General features: G+C 31.0%; 1 protein-coding gene across 6 annotated transcripts in view; it reads right to left on the minus strand.

Moving 5' to 3' along the window:
* Nucleotides 1-1,942: 1,942 nt before the first annotated feature.
* Nucleotides 1,943-25,267, minus strand: part of LOC143252179 (fat-like cadherin-related tumor suppressor homolog) — a 228,995-nt gene continuing 205,670 nt past the window's right edge. For 3 of the 6 annotated variants that reach the window (XM_076503925.1, XM_076503922.1, XM_076503923.1), the window contains 9 exons: nt 20,516-21,391; nt 20,029-20,194; nt 19,360-19,536; nt 17,475-17,632; nt 16,274-16,626; nt 12,595-13,655; nt 10,575-10,697; nt 8,551-8,589; nt 1,943-6,450 (listed from right to left, as the gene is read on the minus strand). In XM_076503925.1, the coding sequence (XP_076360040.1) occupies nt 5,750-6,450; nt 8,551-8,589; nt 10,575-10,697; nt 12,595-13,655; nt 16,274-16,626; nt 17,475-17,632; nt 19,360-19,536; nt 20,029-20,194; nt 20,516-21,391 (3,654 nt within the window). In that variant the 3' untranslated portion in view covers nt 1,943-5,749. The remainder of the gene's footprint in view (nt 6,451-8,550; nt 8,590-10,574; nt 10,698-12,594; nt 13,656-16,273; nt 16,627-17,474; nt 17,633-19,359; nt 19,537-20,028; nt 20,195-20,515; nt 21,392-25,267) is intronic. The other 3 variants (XM_076503924.1, XM_076503927.1, XM_076503926.1) reach the window with 3 other exon arrangements.

The following is a 25,267-nucleotide window of genomic DNA, read 5'->3' on the forward strand; positions in this document are numbered from 1 at the left end:
CTAAACCAAGCGAGTTCATGCATGTAATAAGTCTAGATGTGTCATAGGTAGATACTTTCTCTAAAATAACTTATTTTTTATTATTTTCATATGTGTTGTTTTTTTCACAATCTTAGGCATTAGATGCAATGTTCAGAATGTATCTTCACAATCTCAGGCATCAGATGTTATGTCCAGAATATATCTTCACAATCTTAGGCATCAGATGTAATGCCCAGAATATATCTTCACAATCTTAGGCATCAGATGTAATGCCCAGAATATATCTTCACAATCTTAGGCATCAGATGTAATGCCCAGAATATATCTTCACAATCTTAGGCATCAGATGTAATGTCCAGAATATAATATCTACTTTTCTTCATAATACACTTCAAAAAACAAAAACGATTAATCATAGCTTGTAACGTTTTAGTTGCAGTAAGGTAAAACCATTATTATAAAACAATGTCAATCGTATTCTTAGTTTATTGTTATGTCAGGCATCTGATGCTCTGTTCTGTTGTCTGAAGTCAAATGACTGGACATTCAATTTATACTATACGTAATTGTTCCACATAGTTTTATCTCAATTTTTCACTGTGAACGAAATAACAGAATTAAAAGTACTCCAAAATCTCTGATAAAATATTAGGATGATTTACTTATCAGACGAGTCGAAGTCAGCCAATCATAGTAGACTGTTGTGAAATGAATGCAAGCATTTATAACAGAACATGGAACTACCTCCAATCTCAAGTTGCAATTGCTTGGGCATCTGGTCAAGGCTGGTTATCATCTACAGCACAACCATAAGTTAGTATTTGTCAATTCTGGTGCATTGGAGTTGAAGAGTATCTTTTGTGAGACTAAATTATACATTCGCAGCCACAACTGGATGCCATTGCATGTATTAAACACTAAGTGAGACGTATTCTACTCAGAGTAAGGTCAAAATAGCTCGCCTGCATTGATGCTAAGAAGAGTCAAGTGGACCAAAGACGTTTGAAACAACATTCTTTTTACACTCAAGGAGAAAATATATTGAGGATATATGTTGTGGATGTTTGTTATAGGAATTTTTAAAATGTGAAATTCTGTTGTTTTATTCCAGATTATTTTAACTATTTATTCCCTAGCATAAGAATTTGAAAATTAAAATGTATATCTTTATAACTTTACTTTCAGAACTTTGGCAAAAACTTTCCACAGTCCTTATAAAAATTCACACAAGTAAAATTGGACTATTTGAAAAGTACAAAACCATGCTAGATTTTAAGTGTTTATATTTTTCCCATAATTTTGTTTTCATTGCAGCACCAATGGAACGTATAAAAATGTTGCATTTAAAAGTTCATCCTTTTTGTCTTTCGGTGATAGTTTTTAGTTTAATATCTACTTTGTTGTTGTATCTTTATGCTTTCATTCAAGTTTTAAATTTTCTACGCAAGTAATGATTGGAAATATATATATATATTTACCACTTCATTAAAATATATTCAGTTAAATTTTCGTACATACATGTGTTTTCTAAGTAGTTATGCCATTCTTGTACGTGAAACGTGGGAAGTCGTATACTTTGCATGAATCATTTATTTTAAAGATTACATATTACAAGCCTTGTTCCAAAGGTTTATAGTTTCCTGCTACGTTTCTGTGTCACACTCTTCTAGATGGGTGTCATACTCATAGAAAGGGTAGTACAGAGACTTGTACAAATTAGTAAAAGTTGGGGTCATATTTCTTTCTTAAGTAAGTGTAACGGAAATAGCTGTTGACGTAGGTAATTCAAAGACTGTGAATAGAACATTAGGACCTTAGGATTCTATTTCACTCTCTCTCTTTTAACATCTCTTATTATGGTTTTTGTTTTCATCGCATACAGACATGCATTTTTTCCCTACTCTATTTGAAGTTATATAATGAATTACAAAATAGCCAATAAGCTCAAACGTAACACTCCTTTTGGTGAAAAAATTATTTATTTGTGTTGTTTGGTTTTCTTTCTTGACCATGTCCAAAATTATGTTCTGCTTAACACTTACAAACCTACGTCTTGCAACTATTTGTACTTGAATACCATAGAAATAAGTCACAATGTCTATACATAAAACTAATACAATTAAAAATTATTAGTAAAAAATAACATGCTATCCTGTACATACGAATAAATATTAATCTATATACGAATTGCTGTATTTACTAGGTTAAATTTACTACAATAAATGAGGCTACACAATCATAATGAATTATCTGGAGAAAGATAAAGTGTCTTGGAAACAATGATATGATTCCAAGATATCTGACAATATGGTTTCTGAAAGGCTAATTCTGCAACAACTAACGATTAGTTCAAGAAAGAAAGGCACTTCTGAGCGCTCATTTATGACAGATAACAGATGAATATAATATCTACCGTTAAGCATGTGTCCATTGTCTGTTAAGCAATACGCCTGAGAGTGTGAGATATGAGCATATACAAATAAATCCTAGTCAGCTGTAATAAAAACAAGTACAAATTTAATGTAGGCTTTACGGTTGACATACCCATTTTATTATTACGTTTCTTATTTAGGTGTAACGCAATCAGTCATCAAAAAACATGTTACTTAAAGGTATTCAAGTTCAAAACCACTAGTTTATTGTGCACATGGTTTTCATACAAATAAGCAAATAAGTAGCTTTATTGTATCTAAGTTTTGTTTTTTTACAAAGACTTTCTATAAATGCTTAGCTTTAAAAACTCGCCTTTTTTTTTCAAGTCATTAATTTACATTTACAAAACAAAAAAGGAAGGGGGCAGTGCTTCAACTATCCTGTTAATGGAAGCCACAATCACCAAATCTAGTGTGCGATAAAAGTATTAACTGCTGAACTCTTGGTAGTTCAAGGATGTGAAGTACGAAACTAAATCGAAAGTGTTTAAGTTCCAAAACCTGATTAAATAGGACATTCACACATAGAAGGCAACAACCATTGATAAATTATCCACAGAAATGATACACCAATATGTTTAGTAATGGTCTGGTTAAAACAACAACAAAATTAAAACCCTCTCCAAGTTATTTATTAAATAAGTTTATTTTTCTGATGCTTTGATAAACACATAAATCTGCGTAAACTTAAGAAAAAAAATTAAAACAGGGTTTGTTTTTTTTAAGAAAACCATGTCAATTCTTGGACAATCTGCTCTCGCTCGTCACAACTTAGTTGGCATTACGAGGGGAAAAAGTTACAGTTTAACCACCAGTATAAAAAAAAACAAAACAAATAAAATAACGTTCAGTAATGTCAAAGATATTTTTCTTTCCTTGACAAGATTCATTGAAATGACAAATAGGAGACAGGAACCCGCAGCCAAAGGATTTTAATCACATACTTTAACTATTCTCTGACGTAACAACTTCGTTTTCTTAAGACTAAACATCGAGCAATTGACAGTCTTGAGGTAGAACAGCTAATATCGACTGTCACGAGTGCACAATTAGTTAAACATCACAGCTTTAGTTTAACTGAGCCTTCTGAGAGAAGAGCGGAACCACAGGCCTAGTTTTTAGTTGTGTCTTTCTCAATATAGGGTATGCTGACTCCTTTCGTAACAGACAGAACTCAATTCTGGGTCTCTCTCCCTCAATTCAAGCCCGTGGGACGGAGAAACTTATAAATAATCAAACCTGAAATACGTTCTCATCGAAACGTCAACGTCTGTTATTAAAATACAAAGATTCACCTAATATTTTAGCAAGAGTTGGAATATTAGTAAACCTTCATCTAATCATTGTCGTGATTTCACACGGATACTCCATATTAAAGTATAAATATGTTAACCTTGGGGGACTAGAAAGTTGTACATTCTCAGTTACCACTTAAAACACCGTATCATGCACATTTTTATATTAAAAAACGTATATAAACTAAATTAACCATTCTCGATAAAAGTGTGAAAAGTTGCGAGTTATTAATCATAATAACAATAAATTAATTAAAAGACAGAAATGTGGAACATTTTAATAGAAAACTCATTAAAATGCTTTATAGGAATGGGCTCTTCACGTTTAAGATAAGTCATTGTTTCTCCAATAGCAATAGATAAAGGGAAAACATGACGAAACTCTCATAATTTATTTGAATTACTCCTGTGTATTTAAAGTATTCTTTTACCTTGGGGCATTAGTAAAACAACTACAAAAATACTAAATGTACACTTTAAAACATAAACAAAGAACACAATAAAAAATCATAAACAATAATTGATCCACAAAGAAAGAAAAACTATCTACCAATCCAATAGACAGGCTGGTTACAAATCGAGTCAAGGTTTTAGTTTCTACGTCTGAAGGAACATTATCAGTTTAGTATCTTGACGTTCATTGAGTTAATGATACACTAATGTTTATCTATAAAACTATATAAAAAAATCATTGTTTAATAAAGATTGCTATAATTGATAATAATACAAAGAAAATATTTTCTGTTTCTTTTAGTTTAATAGTATAAAATTATCAAATAATTCTAATACTGTTAAGAAAAACATTCATCCGAAATAAAAAAAAACATATAAAAAAGATTACAGCAAAAACATTTAATAAAAAACAATTACCCTAATAAAGAGAGAACTACAATTTTGAGGAAAAATATTCACAAAGTTACTTTCATACACTCAATCAATATTATACAAACAATAAGTGTAACTGCAAAAAAAGGGAGTGAAATAAGTTCCTTTGCTACTTCCATCTTGTGTAACAAAATATAAAGCAAATTTTGTAATATAAGATTAGTCAGAATTCAACTATAAGATTGCATTTAGACATTGAAATGTTATCTGTTACTATATAGAAACAGATCCCTGCAAAGTATTTGGCCATTTCTGATTGCCACTGATAAAAAGTTTTATACATATATAATTTAGTCACAGACTTAAAACAAATTCAGGGATCTTAACAAAATAAGGTATAGAATAAATATTTGTTACAAAGCTTAAGAAATTCATGAAATCAAGCATGTTTCAGTTGAAAAATTAAGCCTGCAGTTTAGATCAAATTATAATGATTTCTGGTTAAAAAATTAAATATCACAGCAAACCAAACCCCTCTGCCAGAAATAATATTCTTAGATCCGTTTGAACTTTAAAACAAGGATACATTTAGGTCACTATCAAACATTGCAAGATTTAAAAAAAATGTATAAACTATATTATACTTTGTCAACTTCAAATAATTCTTGATTTCATTGTTTATTGTATCTTTATCAATTAAAATAAAAAGCCTTTAAACTATATTTTAAAGAATAATGTCAGCAACTGTTTCATTTTGTACCCAAAAATTATTTAACACTATGTACAAAAATGCTTGTTTTGAACTCAGTATGTGAAAACTGACTGACTGTTCTTTACTAACTTTTGTCCATAAAAACTCTCAAGTTTCTTTTAACTGACAGAATAAAAGAAAGAATGAACATGGTTTATTAATAACTGTAACAAAAATGTAAACAAATTAATTATAGTTAATCTACTATCACTGTGTGATTCACAGCATGGTGTGTTTGATGAACTACCCAATTTGAGTGAATTAATAACACCTTTTGGCACAGTGCAAATCTTTCTCAAATATTTTGGAAAGTTGCCCAGCAAAACTTTTCCCTTCATGTTCTTTTGGTGTTGCAGGACTTCTGCGAGAGTGTGTCTTTTTGTAACTTAATTGATAAGAAATCAAGGCTGAGGGTAATCCTTTATACAAAAAAAAACAATAAGAGTGACAGACATATAATAACATTAGATAACGGCTCCAATTGTTCGGCTTCCTGTCCCATTAGATATATTCCTGTTGCTAAAGTCCATTTCTACATCACTATTCACTTCACTGTCTTCTATCTCACACACATTAGCAGATAGGTCAGAACAGGAAGCATTTGTGGAAGTGTAGCCTCCTGCTGACATTGATAAACAGTCTAGTCTAGAGCTCTGAGGCAGATCTCCAGCTGCATCAACCATGAATCCTCTGCCTCCTTGTGGTGGAAACCCATAAGCTATGATGTCTTCTGACTGGTCACAGGTAGTTGGCCTACGATTTCTAGGCCTATTCCAAAGTTTTTCATGAATTGGCAAATATTGGTTAGGGTGACAAGTGTACTTAAATGGTGAGGAAGAAGCACATTCTTCTCCATCAACAAACTCCATATCACTTAATTCTAATATGGCCTGAAGATGACCATCATCCACTTGACTGTCATTGTACTCTGACCCACCAATAATGTCAGATATGGCAAAGTCCACATCTTCACTTTCATTAGTATCTTGAACTCTAAAAAGCCCATGTTTATTCTCACTTGGGAGTAACTCTATCTGACTATTTTGGCTATTAGTATCTGCACTCTGAACACTGGATGAATCTGGAACTTCTTTCAAAGATATTTCAGTGATGTTATCAAGAGGTTTCTGATTAGTAGCCCAATCAGAACAATCCCAGTGGTAACCTACAATAAAATAAGTATAACTGTTAACAAAATAAATGCTTATTTCAGTGGGTTTTCAGTCCAGTTCCAGCTATTGTAGTAAGGGGTTGCTTTTAAAATTTTGTTCCTATACTTAAGTCTCATGGATGGCTTCAAGTGAAAGAAATTTAACAAGCATGTAAAATTAGAATTTATATTTTAGTGAACATCAAACTAAAAAAAGTTATCTTGTTTTTTGAAAAAGTAAATTGCACAATAATGTCTTTTCCACTAATTTTTTCTAATTAAGTCAAATATTGCTTATACTAAAAAAATTAGTCTTTTGTAATAATTTTCCTTTTTATGGTAACAATTATAAATCTTACTCTTAAAAACAAGAACAACACATCAATACAAGTGCAAGAAAAATTTTTCTCTTTTGTTTCATCTTTTAAGAGTCCTTAAGAATATCATGATAATTGACGAATAATAGATAGTTACTTCAATGAATTATCAGTATAGGTTGAGTTAGAAAACCCAAAAATTAGCCACTGAAATGAAGAAATGTTTTTATTTATAAAATATGCCACTGTTGAGAAAATAAAATTCTGAGTTTGCTACTTACAATTAATAAGTAGTAATACCAAATTTGTACTCAAATATTTTTATTGAGTAAAGTAGGGCTAAAGAAATTACATGTACTGGTTTCATGGCTTATGAATTATGCAAAAAATGTTCCCAAAATTATTCTTTTTAGCCTCAATAATTAACAAAGGGTTTTGAAACTTATCTTTTCTTGGGGAGGGACTAAAACAAATGAATCCATAACATGTAGTTCTGTGTATGTTTGTTTTAAATTTTTCTTTAAAATTAAACTCAAGTTTATTTTTGTGAACTTCTTATTCCAAGGTAAATTTTTTTTAGGTGTGGCATATGAATTACTGATTAGAAATAAATAAATTGTCTAACTAAAAGATCAAAGGTCAGAAACATTTTTTTTCAATTACCTTTTGTTTAACAGGAGTCTTTTTATGGTTTTAACTTTCCTAACTAGAAACAAGTCTATATTTTACAATTGATTATTTTAAAGATGAGTATGGTTGTGACATGGGTTTTGTACTCTCGACACATTTCTGTGACATTTGAGAAAGACATCAATAAGTCACAGCTTTAGAAATGATCAAATCTGTGTATTTTTTATAACTAATATCCTTCCTGCTGGACTATTTTGTGCCAAATATAACATGTTCTTCAGGTCCGTAAAATACACTGATTGGTGCATCTTGTACAAGAAAATATGCTTTCAGGTTGACTTGAGCTAAAGTGATTTTGAAACTCCTTATCAATTTTTTAAGTTATATAAGTTTAACAATAATTACTCCTACTTAGTGCCACCATATCCACAAAGACAAAAAAATAAATGTCAGTAATGGGTCAGGTATCTTTTCTAATTAATATTAAAAAGGATCTGTTTTTCATGTAGCTCATTTTTTTCTGCAACATGCTATAAAATTTGTCAGTGATTTGGTGTTTAATTAGTGAGCTATTTTTCTGATGTTAGTCATGATTGAAAATCACTATTAATTAGCACAATTTTGTAGGTTACACTACAGCTGTTATTGCTATATGAAATTATACATGAAAAAGTGAGTTATTGTTTCAGATCATAAGGTTTATTTATAGCACACTATTATTTATAGAAATAATTATTCACAAGTTTTCTAAAGCAGATGATTAACAATAATCTAATTTTTTTATTATCAGAAAATTGCATTCTGAGGATAAATAATGCACACACATTTTAAGCCATGACATGTTTCAGCCAGTTATTTTTTTAATATCTGTAACTGTAAACAAACAAATTAACTCCCTAATTATATTCCAGCAGGCAAAGCTGATTGAAGTCAATTGGACTATTTTTAAAGATCAAGTACAATAGGTTATACTTAACACATGCAGGTAAGCATATAGGAGGAAAGGTTGAATAGAAAGAATTTTAAAATGTAACTAAGAGTTCACTTGCTTCTTTCTGAAAGGAGAAAGAAAAGATTCCAGCCTATTATCATGCAACAATAGCCACACAAACAAGACGTTCTAAAGTTGTAGCTGTTTAGGTTTAAAAGCTTTTTGAAAAACCTCTACCTTCTTTAGAATCCTTATCTTTCCTCTCCTCAGCCTGGTCTGAAGTGAATGAAAAACAGGACATAGCTAGTTAATAGTTGAAAATCAGAGTAACAACACAGAAAGAAAACGAGGATATACCATCACCAAGGTAAAAAAAAAGTTTTTAAACTGTAGATTTATTTTTATAACATACAGAACATAAAGTGATTTATCTGATAAGAGATACTATATTTGAAAGTTAATAGGTTACAAAGATTAATTTCTAAGTTTCCTTGTTGTTTAATATTTGAGTTTCATCTTAGATATTTTTCAGAAATTATTTCAAGCATCAGGTTAATTACAAAAGATACAGTATTGATTCAGTTCACTAAGTTTATGTAAAGGGAGGGTTTTTCCTATATGAAATACTCTAAAAATATTTTCTATATGTAGTCATTACTCAATTTAAAAAATCTATAAATTAACAGAAAATGTAACTCATGATTACTTTTCAAAACTTCTGTTAATCATTATATGCTAACTGTCACTCCAGTGTCCTGGTGGTTTCTTACTTTGAAAGAGTATTAAATGGAATTTGAGACAGAGAGTTAACTGCTTTGGAAGTAAAGACCAGCTAGTTAAACATGCAGAGAAACAATTAGAACTTTAGTGTGTTCCAAGAGTCTGAAATTCAAATTTTATTTTAAGTCAGATAACCTGAGCTATAAAGATAATGAAACAAACCATCTAAACACTGATTATTCATTGGTCTGGTTTCAAATAACATGGTTAAAAATATTTCTCAGTTGCTCCAAATATATTCTTAACTGCCAACAATTTTTATTTCAGGCTGTCTGAGATCAGATAACAGATGGCATACACAAATGTCTCTCACAAAATTTTGGAAGAAAAAAAAAGGCTAAATTAATTAATACCAGAATAATTCTCACATTAAAAATATAAATTCAAGAAATTTACATCTGCTTAATACATAGCCTGATTTTGTTAATATTGTTGATGAATTTACATTTAATTAATCAACTCTCAAATGTGAAATGAATAAATGTACAAATAACTAAAATGTTTAAAGTTCTGTAAGTGTTTTGAGGTAGAAGACAAAACAAATTATATTTCATCAAAGGTTGCTTTATCACATTGGGTAATTTTCTGTAAAATCACTGTCATTCCATTACAAAAAAAAATCAATTGAGTTAAGATGTTATTAGTTAATACTAGGACATATTACTGGTAAAACCATGTGCAGCTTCAACTGAAATGGTATACATCTGATCCTAAGCCTGCTTTTAAACTTCCTAATGTGATGTCTCATTACCACGGCTTATATGATTAGCAGTGTCTTCTATGCATAGCCTATTCTGATGACGAAAAAACAAAATGTTCATTAACATTTTCAATATCAGAAGGGTACATTCATGAAGTGTGTTAATATGGTAAAATTAATGACTGGTGGAGTTAAAAAAAAATTTAAATGCTTTTTAGAGATACTTCCCCTAACAGCAGTGACAGTACTTGTACAAATAAAATTCACAATTATTTAACACTGAAAAGTAAAGATATAGAAAATGTAATCTATATACCTTATACTAAATTTTATAACAGGTTTCTATATACTGTATGATTTTAAAATAATAACCAGTACTTTCTTAGGTATGTGTCTCACATTCAGTAAATGAACAATAGTTGGATCAATACTTCTAATGCATTTTTGTTATTCTCTTTTTATACAATAACACATTATCACTTACAAGTTATGTTGCTAAGTAAAATCATAATTAAATAAATTTGATTTAGAGAATAAGTCTCTAATGCAACTTAAAAACCTCAAAGAAATTTCTGAAAGGTGACTAACCAGTGAATTGGGATCAGTAATAACTTACCTAGAGTAATTCTTACTGAAGTTTTAAAAACAAAATTTGAGAAAAAGCCTTACTTCAGGATAACATTCCCTTTCTAAATCTAATTTTACTAATTTCATGGCAAGTCATTTCAAAATATAGACCCATTTTATCCATAGCTTTTATGATGTTTAATATTAAACTTACCTAACAAATCTTCCATCGAACTTGGCTCTGATGACACTCCAAGACTTGAGGGTCCCCTGGAAGGTAGAACTGGAACTACCACAGGAAGTGGAGGAAGATCTAATACTTTTTGAGATTTAAGATCTATTGAAGTAACAAAAATAAAATGTTTGTATGACTAATGTATAATCGTATTTTTTAACTTTGTTACTGGGCAGTGAATTATTCAGTTGTTTCTTGCATTAGCTATTTAACACTGCTTATTATAAAAAATAATACTTTAAAATATTATAAAATACAAAACATTTCTTTCCAATAACATAGTACATCTTTCATTGTTGATTCAAAATTACAACTAGTATATACAGTTAATGTTAACTTCTGATCAGAGCAAACTACCTATTTAAATTAAAACTAAAAACTTGTAATGAGCATAGCTAAACACATATACTTTTCTTACGTTTTTACTTATAAAGATTTGAATGTATTATTAACCTCATCATGTGAGAATATTGCAATTAAGCCCATGTGTGTATGTGTGTGTTTCCATGCACATATCTCAAAAAATAATAAACCATTGTAAGCAAACGTTTTATAGAAGATGGGAAATCAGTATGGAACAGTTCTCCCCAAATGTAGTCCACATCAAAATCCAAATCATGGATTGCTTTAAAATGTTTTTTTAATAATTGGGAGATACAGCATTTTTGTGGTTTTGGGTTAATAACTCTGTGAAGTGTGATCAGATTTGTACTAAATATCATGGGCACTTTAAGGTCGAGACTCCTCATCACACCATAAAAATTATTTGGATCACTGATAATTCTGAATCTGAGAAGAATTCTGAGCTTTCAAAGGTGACATTTTATATTATCTAATATAAATACATTCAATCTCCAAAAAGAGAGGCAGAGTGAGGGTATGCAACCTCTCTGATCACCCTTGTTTCATTAGATTGTACCTTGTTGTTAACAATATTTTGAGTCATAAACCAAGTAACAACTGTTAGGATTAACTTATCTCTTTTCTTAATCAGCTTGTAAGCAGATTAACTATGGCATATGTTAGGGGTACATGCTATTTTCCTCATGACTTCTGACACAAATAGTTATTTCTAAGTAGTCAGTCTAAAAGAATCCCAATAACCATTCCCTCAAATTGGAAACTTAAAAAACAAAGAAAGTAAAGAAACACTCATCACAGAGGTCAGTTATAAGGTAAACAAGTTGAATTTAAAAATATATTTATTACAGTGTGACAAACTTTCACCAATGTATGTTGTTGGTGACAATGGTGGCATATGCATCTCCAATGTTTTTAATGAAGTAAAGATTACTCTCTAGTTACTCAGCTTGCACTGATAAACCTTTATGAATTTATGTATAAAACAAACAAAATAAGAGTCATTAGGGGTTAGATTAAAGTTTCACCACTGCAGAATATTATAACATTTCAATAAACTGACAAACTTGTGAAAATCCTCAGAACAATTTACTACGCCTTCAACAGTGCTTGAGGATAACAGCTAGTGCTTCATTGTGTTCCATAAGTCACTTTCATTAACAGCATTATTGGTTAAAATGTTGAATGTATCTAATTCTATTATTTTTAAATTTAATCTTTATTAGCATCATTTATATCAATGCTTAATTCCAAGCTATTTCAAAAACATGAACCTACAAAAATGTATGCAAAATTTCTACTTCAATTACTTTCAGTTAAGGAAACAAAACTCTGCTAAATCCTTTGAGCTCATCTTACATTATTTCAAGTTATAACACTTAACCATGATTGGGTTACTTTCTACTTTGTTCCTTCTTATAGAAAGAAAAAAAAATTCAAAATTGACTTAAATTAGTAGTAGTAATAGTAATGCCTGAAATGCATTTTCAAAGTTAATTGGTTAAAATTATCATCATAAAGTTAAACTCTTTTTTTTTTTTATCTATAAACATGCCACACGTTTTTCTTTTTTAAGTAGGATCAATACACAAACCAGATATTATTTCTTTTTTCAATTAAATAATACTTATATACTTACCATTTTGAATCTTGTTTTCATACATAATTTCTTTTGCCTTCTCCTTCTCATGTTCCCATCCTTCTTTGACTATTGAATCAGAGTCAGATGCAGAATTGGATGGTGGAGGAGGAGGAAGATTGGGTGCAACACTCACAACTGGCTTGCTAATGTTTTGTAAGTACTCATGGCTATAACGTGGAATACTCTCAAGATCATCAGCAGCACTTCCATAGCTGCGAACCGTATCAAAATTGTTCATGACATTCAAAGCTTCCTGGGTACTGGGTGTATACGAAGCAGGGCGAGGAGGAACGGTGGGTCTTATAAAAGGCGTTACTTCCAAGTTACTCACTTTACTCATTCTGCTGAACTTGTCTTTTCCTACTGCATTTTTAAGTATCATTTCATTAGCTGAATCTTCCTGCAAGGTATTATTCTGAGGTCTTCGGTGACGTTTACGGTGATAGAAACGACAGCAAAAAACAAGTATTATAACAGTTATGATAATGAAAGCAAGCACGGCGACAATGCCAATTATTTCTTCCCTGGTAATGTTCATACTAGTTGATGTTATAGAGGTGGTATAATGAAATTCTGTGCATAAAGGTCCTGTCATATTTGGTTGGCAATGGCACTGGAAGCCTCCTTGAAAGTTAATACATGTAGAACCCACAGCACATGGATGTGTTTGGCATTCATCAATATCAAACTGACAAAATTTTCCATGAAAACCATGACACTTGCAAACAGGACCAGAAATACCTTCTTCACAAATGCCACCATTTTGACAAGGATTAGGGTTACAATAACGACCGTAGCTACACCTCTTACCAGTAAGACCTGGAGTACACTTACAATGGAAGTCATTGTTGTCATTATAACACCTTCCCCCATAGAGACAAGGATTTGAGGCACATGGATTGCTATCATACTCACATCGAGAACCAGAGAATCGATGCGGACACTGACAGGAGAATATATCTCCTAAATCCTTGCATGTTCCACCATTATGACAAGGCTGACTTCCACACACTCCTGGATCGACCAAAACACCACAAAAGAAATCCACACGAACAAATCTAGAGTAATCATGTCAATAATCAAGTTAATTAGTACTTTGTGCTCTCAACAAATGTAAAAATTAACAATTTTATAAGCACAAATTACGTAATGAAAAACAAACACTATTTCAGTAAGTACTGTTAATAATTATTCAAAATGCTTTATAAAAAAAGCAACTAAAGTGAACATATATGGAGCTCATAAAATATTACATGGAATTGAACATATTTTATAACTCATTTTAGATAAAAACTTACAAGTTACTGTTTAAAATAAAAACAAATATAGAAATTAAGCTTCACAACCACTGTCTAGTTTAATTCACAAACACAAAATTAAAGAATGTTTGATCCTGCATAACAGTATTTTGATGGTCTATAATGCACTTCATTTCAATTTACTTGGAAGACTACAAAATAACCTTCATATTTGCACATAATTTAGTACAATCAAAATTTAATATTATAACAAAGTGTGAAATTCACTCTAAGCCAATAAAGGTAATAAGCAATTTGTTTTTGAATTTCGTGCAAAGCTACTCGAGGGCTATCTGTGCTAGCTGTCCCTAATTTAGCAGTGTAAGACTAGAGGGAAGGCAGCTAGTCATCACCACCCACCGTTAACTCTTGGGCTACTCTTTTACCAATGAATAGTGGGATTGATCGTCACGTTATAATGCCCCCACGACTGAAAGAGTAGGTATGTTTGGTGCGATCGGGATTCGAACCTGCGACCCTCAGATTAAGAGTTAAACGCCTTAACACACTTCGCCATGCCGGGCTAAAAAGCAGGTAATAAAACTGTATAATTGCAATGGAATCTTAGTTTCTTTTGTAATAACTTTGCTTATTTTTTATGACAGTATCCATGCCATTCTTGAAAAATTATACAAACACAATATAATTTTATTTTATTGACGTCTTCACTCATTTCTGAAGCAAAAATAGAGAATTATAGCTAAAATATGATAAACTTAAAATTTAGCTTTACAGATACCATAATTTCTACATTGAAGATATAAATTCTACTGAGCTTCTTCATTCTAATCTAAGTAATTACACTCTGTGTGATAATCACCATACTTCAGAATTAGGAAACGATTAGTGAAATTTAATATTCAAGTTATCAAGTGATATCATAATCCTTCTATTAAAACACATGTGAATGATAGCACAAAACAAAGTACTACAATATTTAAGTATGAAATATTAGGTTCTTTGAAAAATAATGGTGGGTTTTAAATTATAACTTTAATAAGAAATAAGAAGTTCAAAAGCAACTTTATTAATTAAAATGGAAATCTAGTGAATCTACACGCTTTTGCCAACGTGAAACAAGATTATTTATGCCATGATGATAAAACTTCTAGAACAAAAATATTCTTTAAGGCCATTCTCTGGTACTGCTCTGTTGTTGAATCTTTTGTCCTGTAAAAAGTTGTTCAAGTGCTTAAAAAAGAGGCAGTCAATGGGCAACAGGTCTGGGGAGTTAGGATGAGGAGGCAATGTTTCATGGCCCAGTTCGTTAAGCTTCTGGAGCATCATTTAATCAACATGTGGCTAAGTATTATCATGAAGCAAGATTGGTCCTCTTTGATTGACTAATGCTGGCATGTTTTTATTCAACTTTATATGCATTACTTCCAATTCTTGACAGTAAACCTCTTTAGTGATATTTTGGTCCTGGTTGAGCAAGCTGTAATGGATAATACTGGTCACAGACCACCATACAATAACCATTATCTTCTGTTGGTGATACTTTAGTTTTGAGAAGTGTTTAGGAGCCTCATCACTGCTGAGCCATTGCACAGATTGCTTTCTATTGTTGTAAAGGATGCACTTTTCATTGCAAGTAACAATTCATTCAAGAAATAAATCATTTCTGTTGAGCAAAATCAGCGTAAAACACAGTTCAAAAGGGTGATTTTTCTGATTCACACTAAGTTAGTGTGGAATTCCCTTGTTGAGCTTTCTCACTTTTTAAATTTGCTTGAGATGGTCTGAAATTATGAAAATGCCAACACCCAATCCTTGTGCCATTTCTGAAACAGTTTGGCATGAGTTTCTTTCCACTAACGCTGTCAATTGGTAATATTCAACAACAGAAGGATGTCCTCTAACCGCCTTATCTTCAAGACTCACATTTCCATTATGAAACTTTAGGAACCAATGCTGCTATGTATGCTCAAACATGGTTCCTTTACACCACACTTCATTAATATTGCAAGCTGTTAGCAATGCATTAGACCAAGTTTGAATTCATGTAAAAAAATGATGTGCAACTTTTCTTCCATCAGTAATTGTAAGGGTCTGAAATACTGGAAATAAAGTTTTAGAAAAAAATAAGAGCACTAATGAGTAGAATCAATGGTATATATGAAGTAATAACTAGACAGGTTTCTTATCTGTATAAATTACTAAAATTTTAATTTAAATCTCCACCTTCCTTCAAACAACCTAATATGTAGAGTTGCTTATAAGTGAAAAATATCTACAGATAAGCCATATAAAGTACAAATAATGTTTTGAAGTTATTTATAAGTTCTTAATGAGTTGTAATTCTTCTACTCTGACAGCTTAAGTATACTAAATAGTTGAAAAAAGATTACAAATGAGTATTTGTCGGTTACTCCTACCTTCGTAGAGTAGCAACAGAGTTGCTTACTGCTGAATGCAGTGGAAGTGAAACACCTGCTACACGGATATCATCCATACACCCAATGAATCCCATTCTCACATCATCCAGAGCTATGCTTTGTACTTCAGCACCAAAAAAAATATCATTTCGCTCCAAGTTTAGGAGTTCATGAACACCTGGAGCTTTTCCTGATATCCGAAATTGTCTATCAACAACTATTTCTGCAGAATTGTCACGTCGATCTAGATTTATTTCATGCCACAGGCCATCATTCACACTTACATTTTCAACCCGAATCAGTCCTTCACCACTGCCAAAGTCGAACCGGTACTGAATAAAACCATTTACCATCTGTATGAAAACAGAATAAATAATTCAATAAAGCTTCACATTTCAATGTAAAATATTTTAAATACTAATTTCTCATTAGCATAAGTTATATTTTATCAATGCACTTCAAAACAAATACAATGCAATAATATCATTAAATAAAAGTAGATGTCAGCATGAAAGTGGCATTTGTAATCTTTAAGGTTTAAGAAAATGATTATAAAAGTGCCCAATTATTTAAAAGTATAATTTACAATTGTTAGTTCAAATTTAACATTATTTATTAAAGTAGCAAGATGATTTAATGATAACTAACAGAAGTGTTCATGGTCTCATTAGTAGGAAATTGCATGATATTTTAAACATATAGTAGGAAATTGCATGATATTTTAAACATATACAAATTAGATTTTAATTCCAAATTTTATTACAACATAAGGCACTACAAAATAAAATAATCTTTTTATAAAACTTTAGGAGATATTTCATGTTATAGATTATTTTAGTAGAAGGATAGAGCTGAGGTGAAAACACTTTTCAGTTTTATATAGTTGCACCAAGCCACACATGAGCTATCTGTGATAGTCGTCAGTAAGTGTGAACTGACAGACAAGAGAGAAAGCAACTATTCAACAGTACCCAGAACCAACTCTCTTGGGCTACTTCAGTCAGACAATGGAAATACACTTATAACTTATCCACAGACTCAAAGTGAAGAATATGATATTTTTGCAATAGGATGAGAACCATGGATTCTTGAATTGAAAAACCCACACCCTAAGCTACATCCAGCTCTAGATAATAGAAATATTTACTAGAGAATAAACTGTTACCATAAAATACAAACACCTAATAAGCAGAATTCTTACCTCTAAAATGCTATAGTCTCTCAGTCCAACAGCATACATCAAGTTTCCAGTAGCTAATTTTGTTCTGATTTGTAAAGCAACACTTAAGTGTCGATTCAAGGGGATGTTCAGCTGATATTGAGTATAACTCTTTCCATTGAAGTAAATTGGATGTTTTTCTAATGTAAAAAATTTTTCATAATTTTAAATTTTGTTAAAAGAAACAAAGAATTAAAAAAAAATTAAATTTTATTTTCTTTATTGAATAATAATCTGTATACACTTAAAGACTGGATGTACATATGCATATTTGTCAAACATTCCAGAAGAAAAGCTACTCAACCAACTAACTTGAACATTTATTGCAACAGATGCTTATTTATATGCTACATTTATCTCACACTTCCTCACAAAACAAAGAAATTACAATAGGCATTTACACATTTAAATTCATTTTTAAGCTAATTAAAATGTTTAATAAATATTTACAGTGAAATTGTTAGAATATTAAATAACTTGTAAACAACAACATCTAGAGTACATGTAATAATTAATATAATTTTGCAAATTTCAAATATAATAGAAAAATTCTTATAATTTAAGTGATACATAGGAGGTTCAAAAATATAAAACCTTGAAATATCACCTTTATTACAATAAATGATAACACTGATTAAAGGTTACAAGTGCATGAAACTTCTGAATATGCATACAAAGGTTATTAAATTGTACTTTTAAAGTTCTCAGTCCACACATAAGGTTAGATGTAGTTTAGTTACTATGAATTCTAATGTTTGCAGCTGATATTATTGGCCTTACACTTTTATGTAAGATCATTTTACCTCATTTACCACATTATGACAGTAAAATATCATCTTTAAAGTGTTTTAAAAATAAATTAAATGAAAGTGTGTCCTTCTCTCTTATATCAGATTTACACTGAAATAACTAGAAGCTAAGAGCACTACAAGTATCTATTAGGAAAATTATAAATGTGTGTTTTGTGGTATACCTTTTAAACTATTTAGCCCTTACATTATTATTCATTGCTATGTGTGAAAATTTAAAATGTCACAAAGAATTAGAAACTGATCAGAATTTCTTATAACAAAATAACCTCAAATCAAACAACTCTGTAAAATATATTACTGGTGCTATGTCTACAACCTGCATCAACAGTATACATTTTGAGTGATTCTACCAAGAGATCAATTTAACTTGTTCAAAATCTACAATGGCAATAGCCATATTTTTGCAACTGGAAAATAAAATAATTATTATTATTTTCATTCTGCAGTATTATTTCTTGTGATACTCTAGAGGAAATGCTTTATTATAATAACAAATTGACAAGGTACTGAATAAAAAAAAACTTTCATGTATCAGCTCATATTTGTAGAGGTTTCACTTGATATATTATGTACTAAAGTTCAGTCCATCAAAAGTGGTTTCTTATATTTTCTGTATTTAATAACATGGAAGACAATTTTTAGTGAAGTGGTAAATGATATCCAAAATTTTCAAATAATCTGTTTATAAAAATTAGCAATTAGTAAAACGTAACAACTGAAATAAAACTTACAGTTAAAAAGTCCTAAGAAGAAAGTATGTTCAAGTTGGGGTTTATTTTTGTAATACATATTTTAATCACAACTTAATAATCATCACAAGATATAATCCTTTCTAACTGAAGACTTATCATAGAATCAACTTCCACAAAATAATCTAAAACATGTAAACCACAACTTTTCTTGTTTATAATTTAATATATTTTAGTACTTAACAAGTGCTAATAAGCTCTCAGAGATATGTGCAACTTGTTAGTGTTTCATCAGTAAATTTAAAAGTATTGAACTTCATTTTCTATCTATGTTATGGAAAACAAACTGTGTATTTTGAAGCTAACCTTCATAACATGAAGGACCTTGACAAGGAGATCCTCTTTCTATGTCACAAAAGGTACCCGTTTTCCCACCTGGACATTTACATGTATAACCCAATAGAGACCCAAATGGAACACAGATGCGATACTGTGGACAAGGTCGGCGAGCACATTCATTCACTTCAAGGTCACAGTGGTTTCCTTGTGAGAAAAAAAAGGTTATATTCCCTTGAACTTTCAAAGCACTGCATTGTCCAGTTCATTTTTTCTTTTCAAATTAAATAATAAATATAAAAAATGTATATACTTTTTGTTTAGCATTTTTCTTTACTTTGCTAAAATATTCCTGAATCAAAATTTATATGCAATAATTGCATGTCTGGATTGAAAAGAATAATTGCTTAACATGCAACAAAAATCCATAAACGTTGAAAAAATATTCCTTCTAATAATTATTTTATAATTATTTGGGTTTTGTGTGAAATAAAATTGCAGTAAGCCTAGAATTCACAATATATTTAACATTTTAAAAAAATGTAAGTATTGATCTTGAAAAATTCAAATACAAATCCTCCTTACTAAAAGAAGTAATAAAAAGTTAGAATATTTTAATTTGTGCTTGAAAAATAAAAATTAATATTTCTGCATCCTTACATAAGTCATTTTCATCTGAAAATGAAAAGGAAGACATACCACCATAACCAGGTTCACAGAGACACTCTAAGTTCCTGTAATGTTGTGGAGAAACATAACTCAAGGAATCAGTTGTGATGCTAATAACATGGACTTTGTCTAGTATAATTCTGTCAACACATTCTCCATGGTCACAATAACGTTTAGTGCACCTGTCTTCTGTAACCTGAATAAATGCATGTTAAGCTCTGATTTCAAAATAAATTAAATAATGACTTCAAGTTAATAAATCTTTTAATATAACACTAAATAAACTAGAGGTAAAATTTGTCCATTAAATAAAACTAAATTCAACATTCTTCCTAATGTCTTTAAAATACGTCTTGTTTATTATAAACAGAAAATTGTCATACAAATTGCCTATTCTTGTATCTATTCAAATGAATGAGTATATAGCTAGGAAGGAAGAGAAAAGAAAAGTACTTGAAGTGAAAAATAAAAATGAGCAATAAAAAGCTTATGGAAAGTCTTTTGTTGTTTTTTTTACCTTTACAACCAGGAGTCCAATGGTTGACTCAAAAGATGCCTTCTCTTCTTTTAGTTTCTCTAAAATTATACTTGGTTGATAAAATCTTTGCACTCCTTTCCTTACTGCAAACAAGACATCTAAATCTTGTCTCATGCTTCTACGATGTCTGACTGATTCTTCTAAGGATGGTTGCATGCTAATAATTTCTATATCTTGGAAGCGTACATTTAAAATGTTTCTAACTGCCCTCAGAAACCTTTTCCTGTAAGAAAGCAAAAAATCCTCTGGAGTAATATCATCCAAACTTATTCCAACACTATTCTTAACAGCCTCTTCTGTGACTGCAGATACCTCCACCAATGAAGTTCCATATGTGGTAAATTTCCCATCACTGACACTTACATTAATTTTGTAGCTCCCTACATCCAATCCTTCATATGCAACTAAAGTGCCGTCTTCTGGATCAATTTTAAATAAATGTTTATGAGGTGTTACAATGTCATAAAACAGCTTATCATAGGGATCACTGTCGGTGGCATGAACTCGTCCCATCACTCCGCCAGGGAATTCATCCAAGTATGAACTGACAGCAACTTCCAAAGAACTCACCAAAGGAGGAAACTGACTTTCTTCAATTATATGGATTGTTACCCAAGTATCACTACTAAGTGGTGGTATGCCACCATCTGAAACCCTGATGCAGAGGATATATTCATTCTTGTACTTATGGTTGAACATTGTTGCAGTACGTAGGGAAGCATCTTGCTGGACTAAACGGAAGGATTTATCTGCATTTCCAGAGATAATGTCAAATGTAAATGGAGTTGTATTTGGAAGATTATCAGCATCAGTGACTGAAAACTTTAGTATGGTAAAACCACGTTGCTTTCCCTCCTGAAATAATAAAATAATTACTTCAAAATAATATTAACTCATTTCTCACAAATAAATGGATTACTAACCTCTTAAATGTATAGATACATTCATTTAATGACATAAAATCAACATATATGTGTCAATAAAAAAAAAAAAAATCAAGATCCCAGCACAATCTAGAGTCTCAGAAAAAAAAGCCATGAGTCAAGCAGCTCCTAGAATAAAAAAAAATACAAAAACAGTGTTCATAATAATAAAGTTACATACAAAGTCCACCAGCCCTTTTCACATATATTGGTATTCTAGTAGTAACAACAGATGCAACGGCTGCAACAATTACTTAAAGCTTGTAATAAAGCTAAAACACAATTTGTTTAAAAGTGTCATAATTATTGACTTTGGAAAATCCATCACAGTACTTACAAAATTACAAAACACTAAGAGGACAGTGTAGCCAATCAGGTAAGGGTAGTGCAGCCATCCCACCTAAGCCTTAATTTTTTTTTTTTTTTTGAGAAGTGTAAAACCTCCAGTTAATGGAATTAATTATAAATGCCAATATACATAAAGTACAAAGCCAATTTTTGTTGTTTCTCATCATAACACTATGGCTCTTATTAGTTATTACAATTTACATATGAACTATGATGAAACATCATAATCAATTCATATACATTGTAGAAATTAAGAATTAATCCCTCCAAAAGATTCTGCAAAATGGCATCACTTTTAAAGGAAAGACAGTGAAAATAAATATAAAATTTTATTTAATGCTGTAGTCAAATTGAGTATATAAGAGTGGAACAAAAAGGTCATCGTAATAAAAGGTAAATAAAAAATTGAATTCCAGGTTGATAAAGTAGTTCATTATTATTTGAACTGTTTTTTTAAATTTTGATTCAACGTTAAATTTTTTTCTTTCTATGAACATAGGAAAAAATAAGAAACATAATCAATCATAATGAAAGAATTGATATATAACTGAAGAAAGAAAATATTAATAAAAGATAATGATTGATATACAGCAACATTAAACAATATTATCATCATTCTAGATTCCTATTATTTTAAAGAGTTTAAAATAATCAGAATAAACAAATATTATTTATTATTTACTTTTGAATTGTGTAGTTGTAATCATTGAAATTAGAACTTGCCAAGACAAGGTTAGCCTTGAAATCTGAGGACATTAAAGATCAACAAGCATTTACAAAGAAACACCTTTAATTTTTCTTTGTTGTTATAGTTCAATTTCAAAGCAACATGTACAAAGTTGCCACACAAATGTTTATTTCTTTCATTAACTTTACCCAGCAACATTACCAAATATTTATATATGTTGTTTTCTATTTCTTCTACAAAGCCACCATTCCCTTTCCAGCATAACTAAATGATGCTTTTGTAAATTGCAAAATATTTGAATTTTCAGGATACGCTTACTTTTAAAGTGAAAACTGTAATAAATATAGTACATTTTCTAATGAGTGCTTCTTTCATGTGGTTGCAAGAAACAATTCACATCCCACAGGCCTTTCACTTCCATGCACCCTCTTGTTTCACGTAGTTTAACTGATTCTTCATGCAAATTATTATATAAAAAACATCCACCAGTAGTAGTGCTACATTCATATGACTCATGTTACTCCATTATTGTTATTCTACCTGACTACTACTTTAAGTTTAAGCAGAAATGTAAGCACTGATTGACAGCAGGAAGGATGGGTGGAAAGTGTGAGCAGGAGTAAGTACCTGTTGGAAATACATTTTCAGTGTAGAAAAAATGATAACTTCCAACAAGGTACCTTACTTCTGCTCACATACACAGCTAAAATCCCACATTGAATAGGTGGAGGTGCTGGTGTGAGGGAAAAAATAGAGGCATCTTTCAAAAAAAGGATACCCTAATGAGAGAACCCTTTAATGAGAGATACCACTTCACCATCAAAATGTGTCACAGAACTGGGTGTAAGATTGTGAGAAGCATTTACCAATAGGAGAGAAAATGGTTGGACAGTTATCCTAACCACAAAATAAATTCATTTCCACTGATGAACAAAATGTTGGTGAAATAAGTGTTCTAAAGGTTTAGAGTAGCTAGGATGTGAAGTCAACTGCATACAAAATTCAACCATCTAAAATAGATATCCATGTAGAGATAGAACATGGATTCTACCATTGGTAAGTCAACTGCAATCAAAAGTTTAATCACTGAAAACTGACATCCATGCAGGGGTAGGAAAGAAGATTATACTTTCTTCACCTTAAGTTTAGCCAGTGGAAGGAAGAAATCCCATCATTAATCTTTGAACTGGGCACATATGAGCAGAATCAAATACGAACATATTTCACACAAGTCAAAGAGACTGGAACCACTTTGGATTCAGTAATTTCTCAGCATGAAAACATAAAGGGATAATACACTGTGACCTACAGCACTGAGTGAGTACACTCAAGGCAAATTGATTGAGGGACCAAGAACACCTTGATCACATGTGTGAGGACTAATGTTGAGTAGTTCAGCTCTAAATCCAAAACTCAATAGCTAGGAGCTGATGTCCATATGGAAGCAGAATGAGGAATCCCAGTTAGAAAAACGTGAGGGTGGAGAATATATTCTTGGCAGAAGTGGGTGTTTAGAAAGACATTCTCCAAATACACAACATTTTTAGGTAGGTAACAGGAGAAAGTTATCCAACTGGAAAATTCAGTCACACAAGTTGCTTTACTAAGAAGCAGGTGATTATGTTATGATCATTCTCTATTTGTAAGGAGATAGACATCTAAGTAGTGGTGTTATTAAAATCTCCCAAAATGTGGAAGGTGGCTGAAATGCTAAAATGGCATATGAACCAAAACAAGTCTGAATGGCAAGGCTGAAACTGGTACTGAATCATGCAAGAAAAATTCTGAGATAGCATTCAGGAAATTGAGAAATATATACAAGAATATGTACTGTGGGAATTTTTAGTCCTGCACAAAATGACAATCTGACTGTAATCAAAGATGATATATTAAAATGGGGAAGAACCATGAAGTGACTGAGGTGGAACACATCAATCTGTGACCCCAATCAGCATTGAGCACACACGATGAATGGAAAAATATGCAAGTAGGAGAGGTAAACAATAGGAAGGTGCCAGATCTGGAATGTGAATAAAGATGGTAATGGTTCAAAATGAAACAAAAGAGAAATATAAAAACAAAAAAAAAACAACAAATACAGAATATAGCATTTCAGTTACCCCACATGATATTGAATGCAGATGGTCCTCAGAAAATGGTCAAGTGAAGAAAAAGATCTAACCATAGGTACCCATTAGATGTGAGTAGTAAACAAACAGTGTCTCCAGAAGTTCACACAAACAAAGTTCATATGAAGTATAAAAAAAAAACAAAAAACAACAAATATGACATAGATGTTACAATTATCTAAATATTGACAATACCATACATATGAGATGCAATGTTTTGGAGAAAAACAATATAATTAACATAATTTATGATGTACCAGTAAGATGAAGTACAGTTAATCCTAAAATAACAAAAACCCATGTTAAGTATAGCCTAATGTTATAGAACAAGGATACAACAAGCTCTAATTTCAAAGATGAACCTGGCCAGTCAAACTAAACTTGTGTTACTGAACACAAATAACTACATATAATAATATTAACAGTAAAAATAATCAAATACCATATAAAATATCATAATATCTTATCTTTACCAAATCAGTGGACCACACTTGAAAATTTGTGGCTCCCCAAACTTGGGTTGAGGCCCAAAAGAGAAGATAGTAAAGCCAACAATTCTCCAGTCATAGACTGCTACTTGAAACCTGTGTAAATGTACTGATAGAAGATATAACTTTTGAAGTAGTAACTCAGAATTTGGAAT

This window comes from Tachypleus tridentatus, chromosome 6 (genome assembly GCF_004210375.1).
Source record: "Tachypleus tridentatus isolate NWPU-2018 chromosome 6, ASM421037v1, whole genome shotgun sequence".
Lineage (NCBI taxonomy): Eukaryota > Metazoa > Arthropoda > Merostomata > Xiphosura > Limulidae > Tachypleus > Tachypleus tridentatus.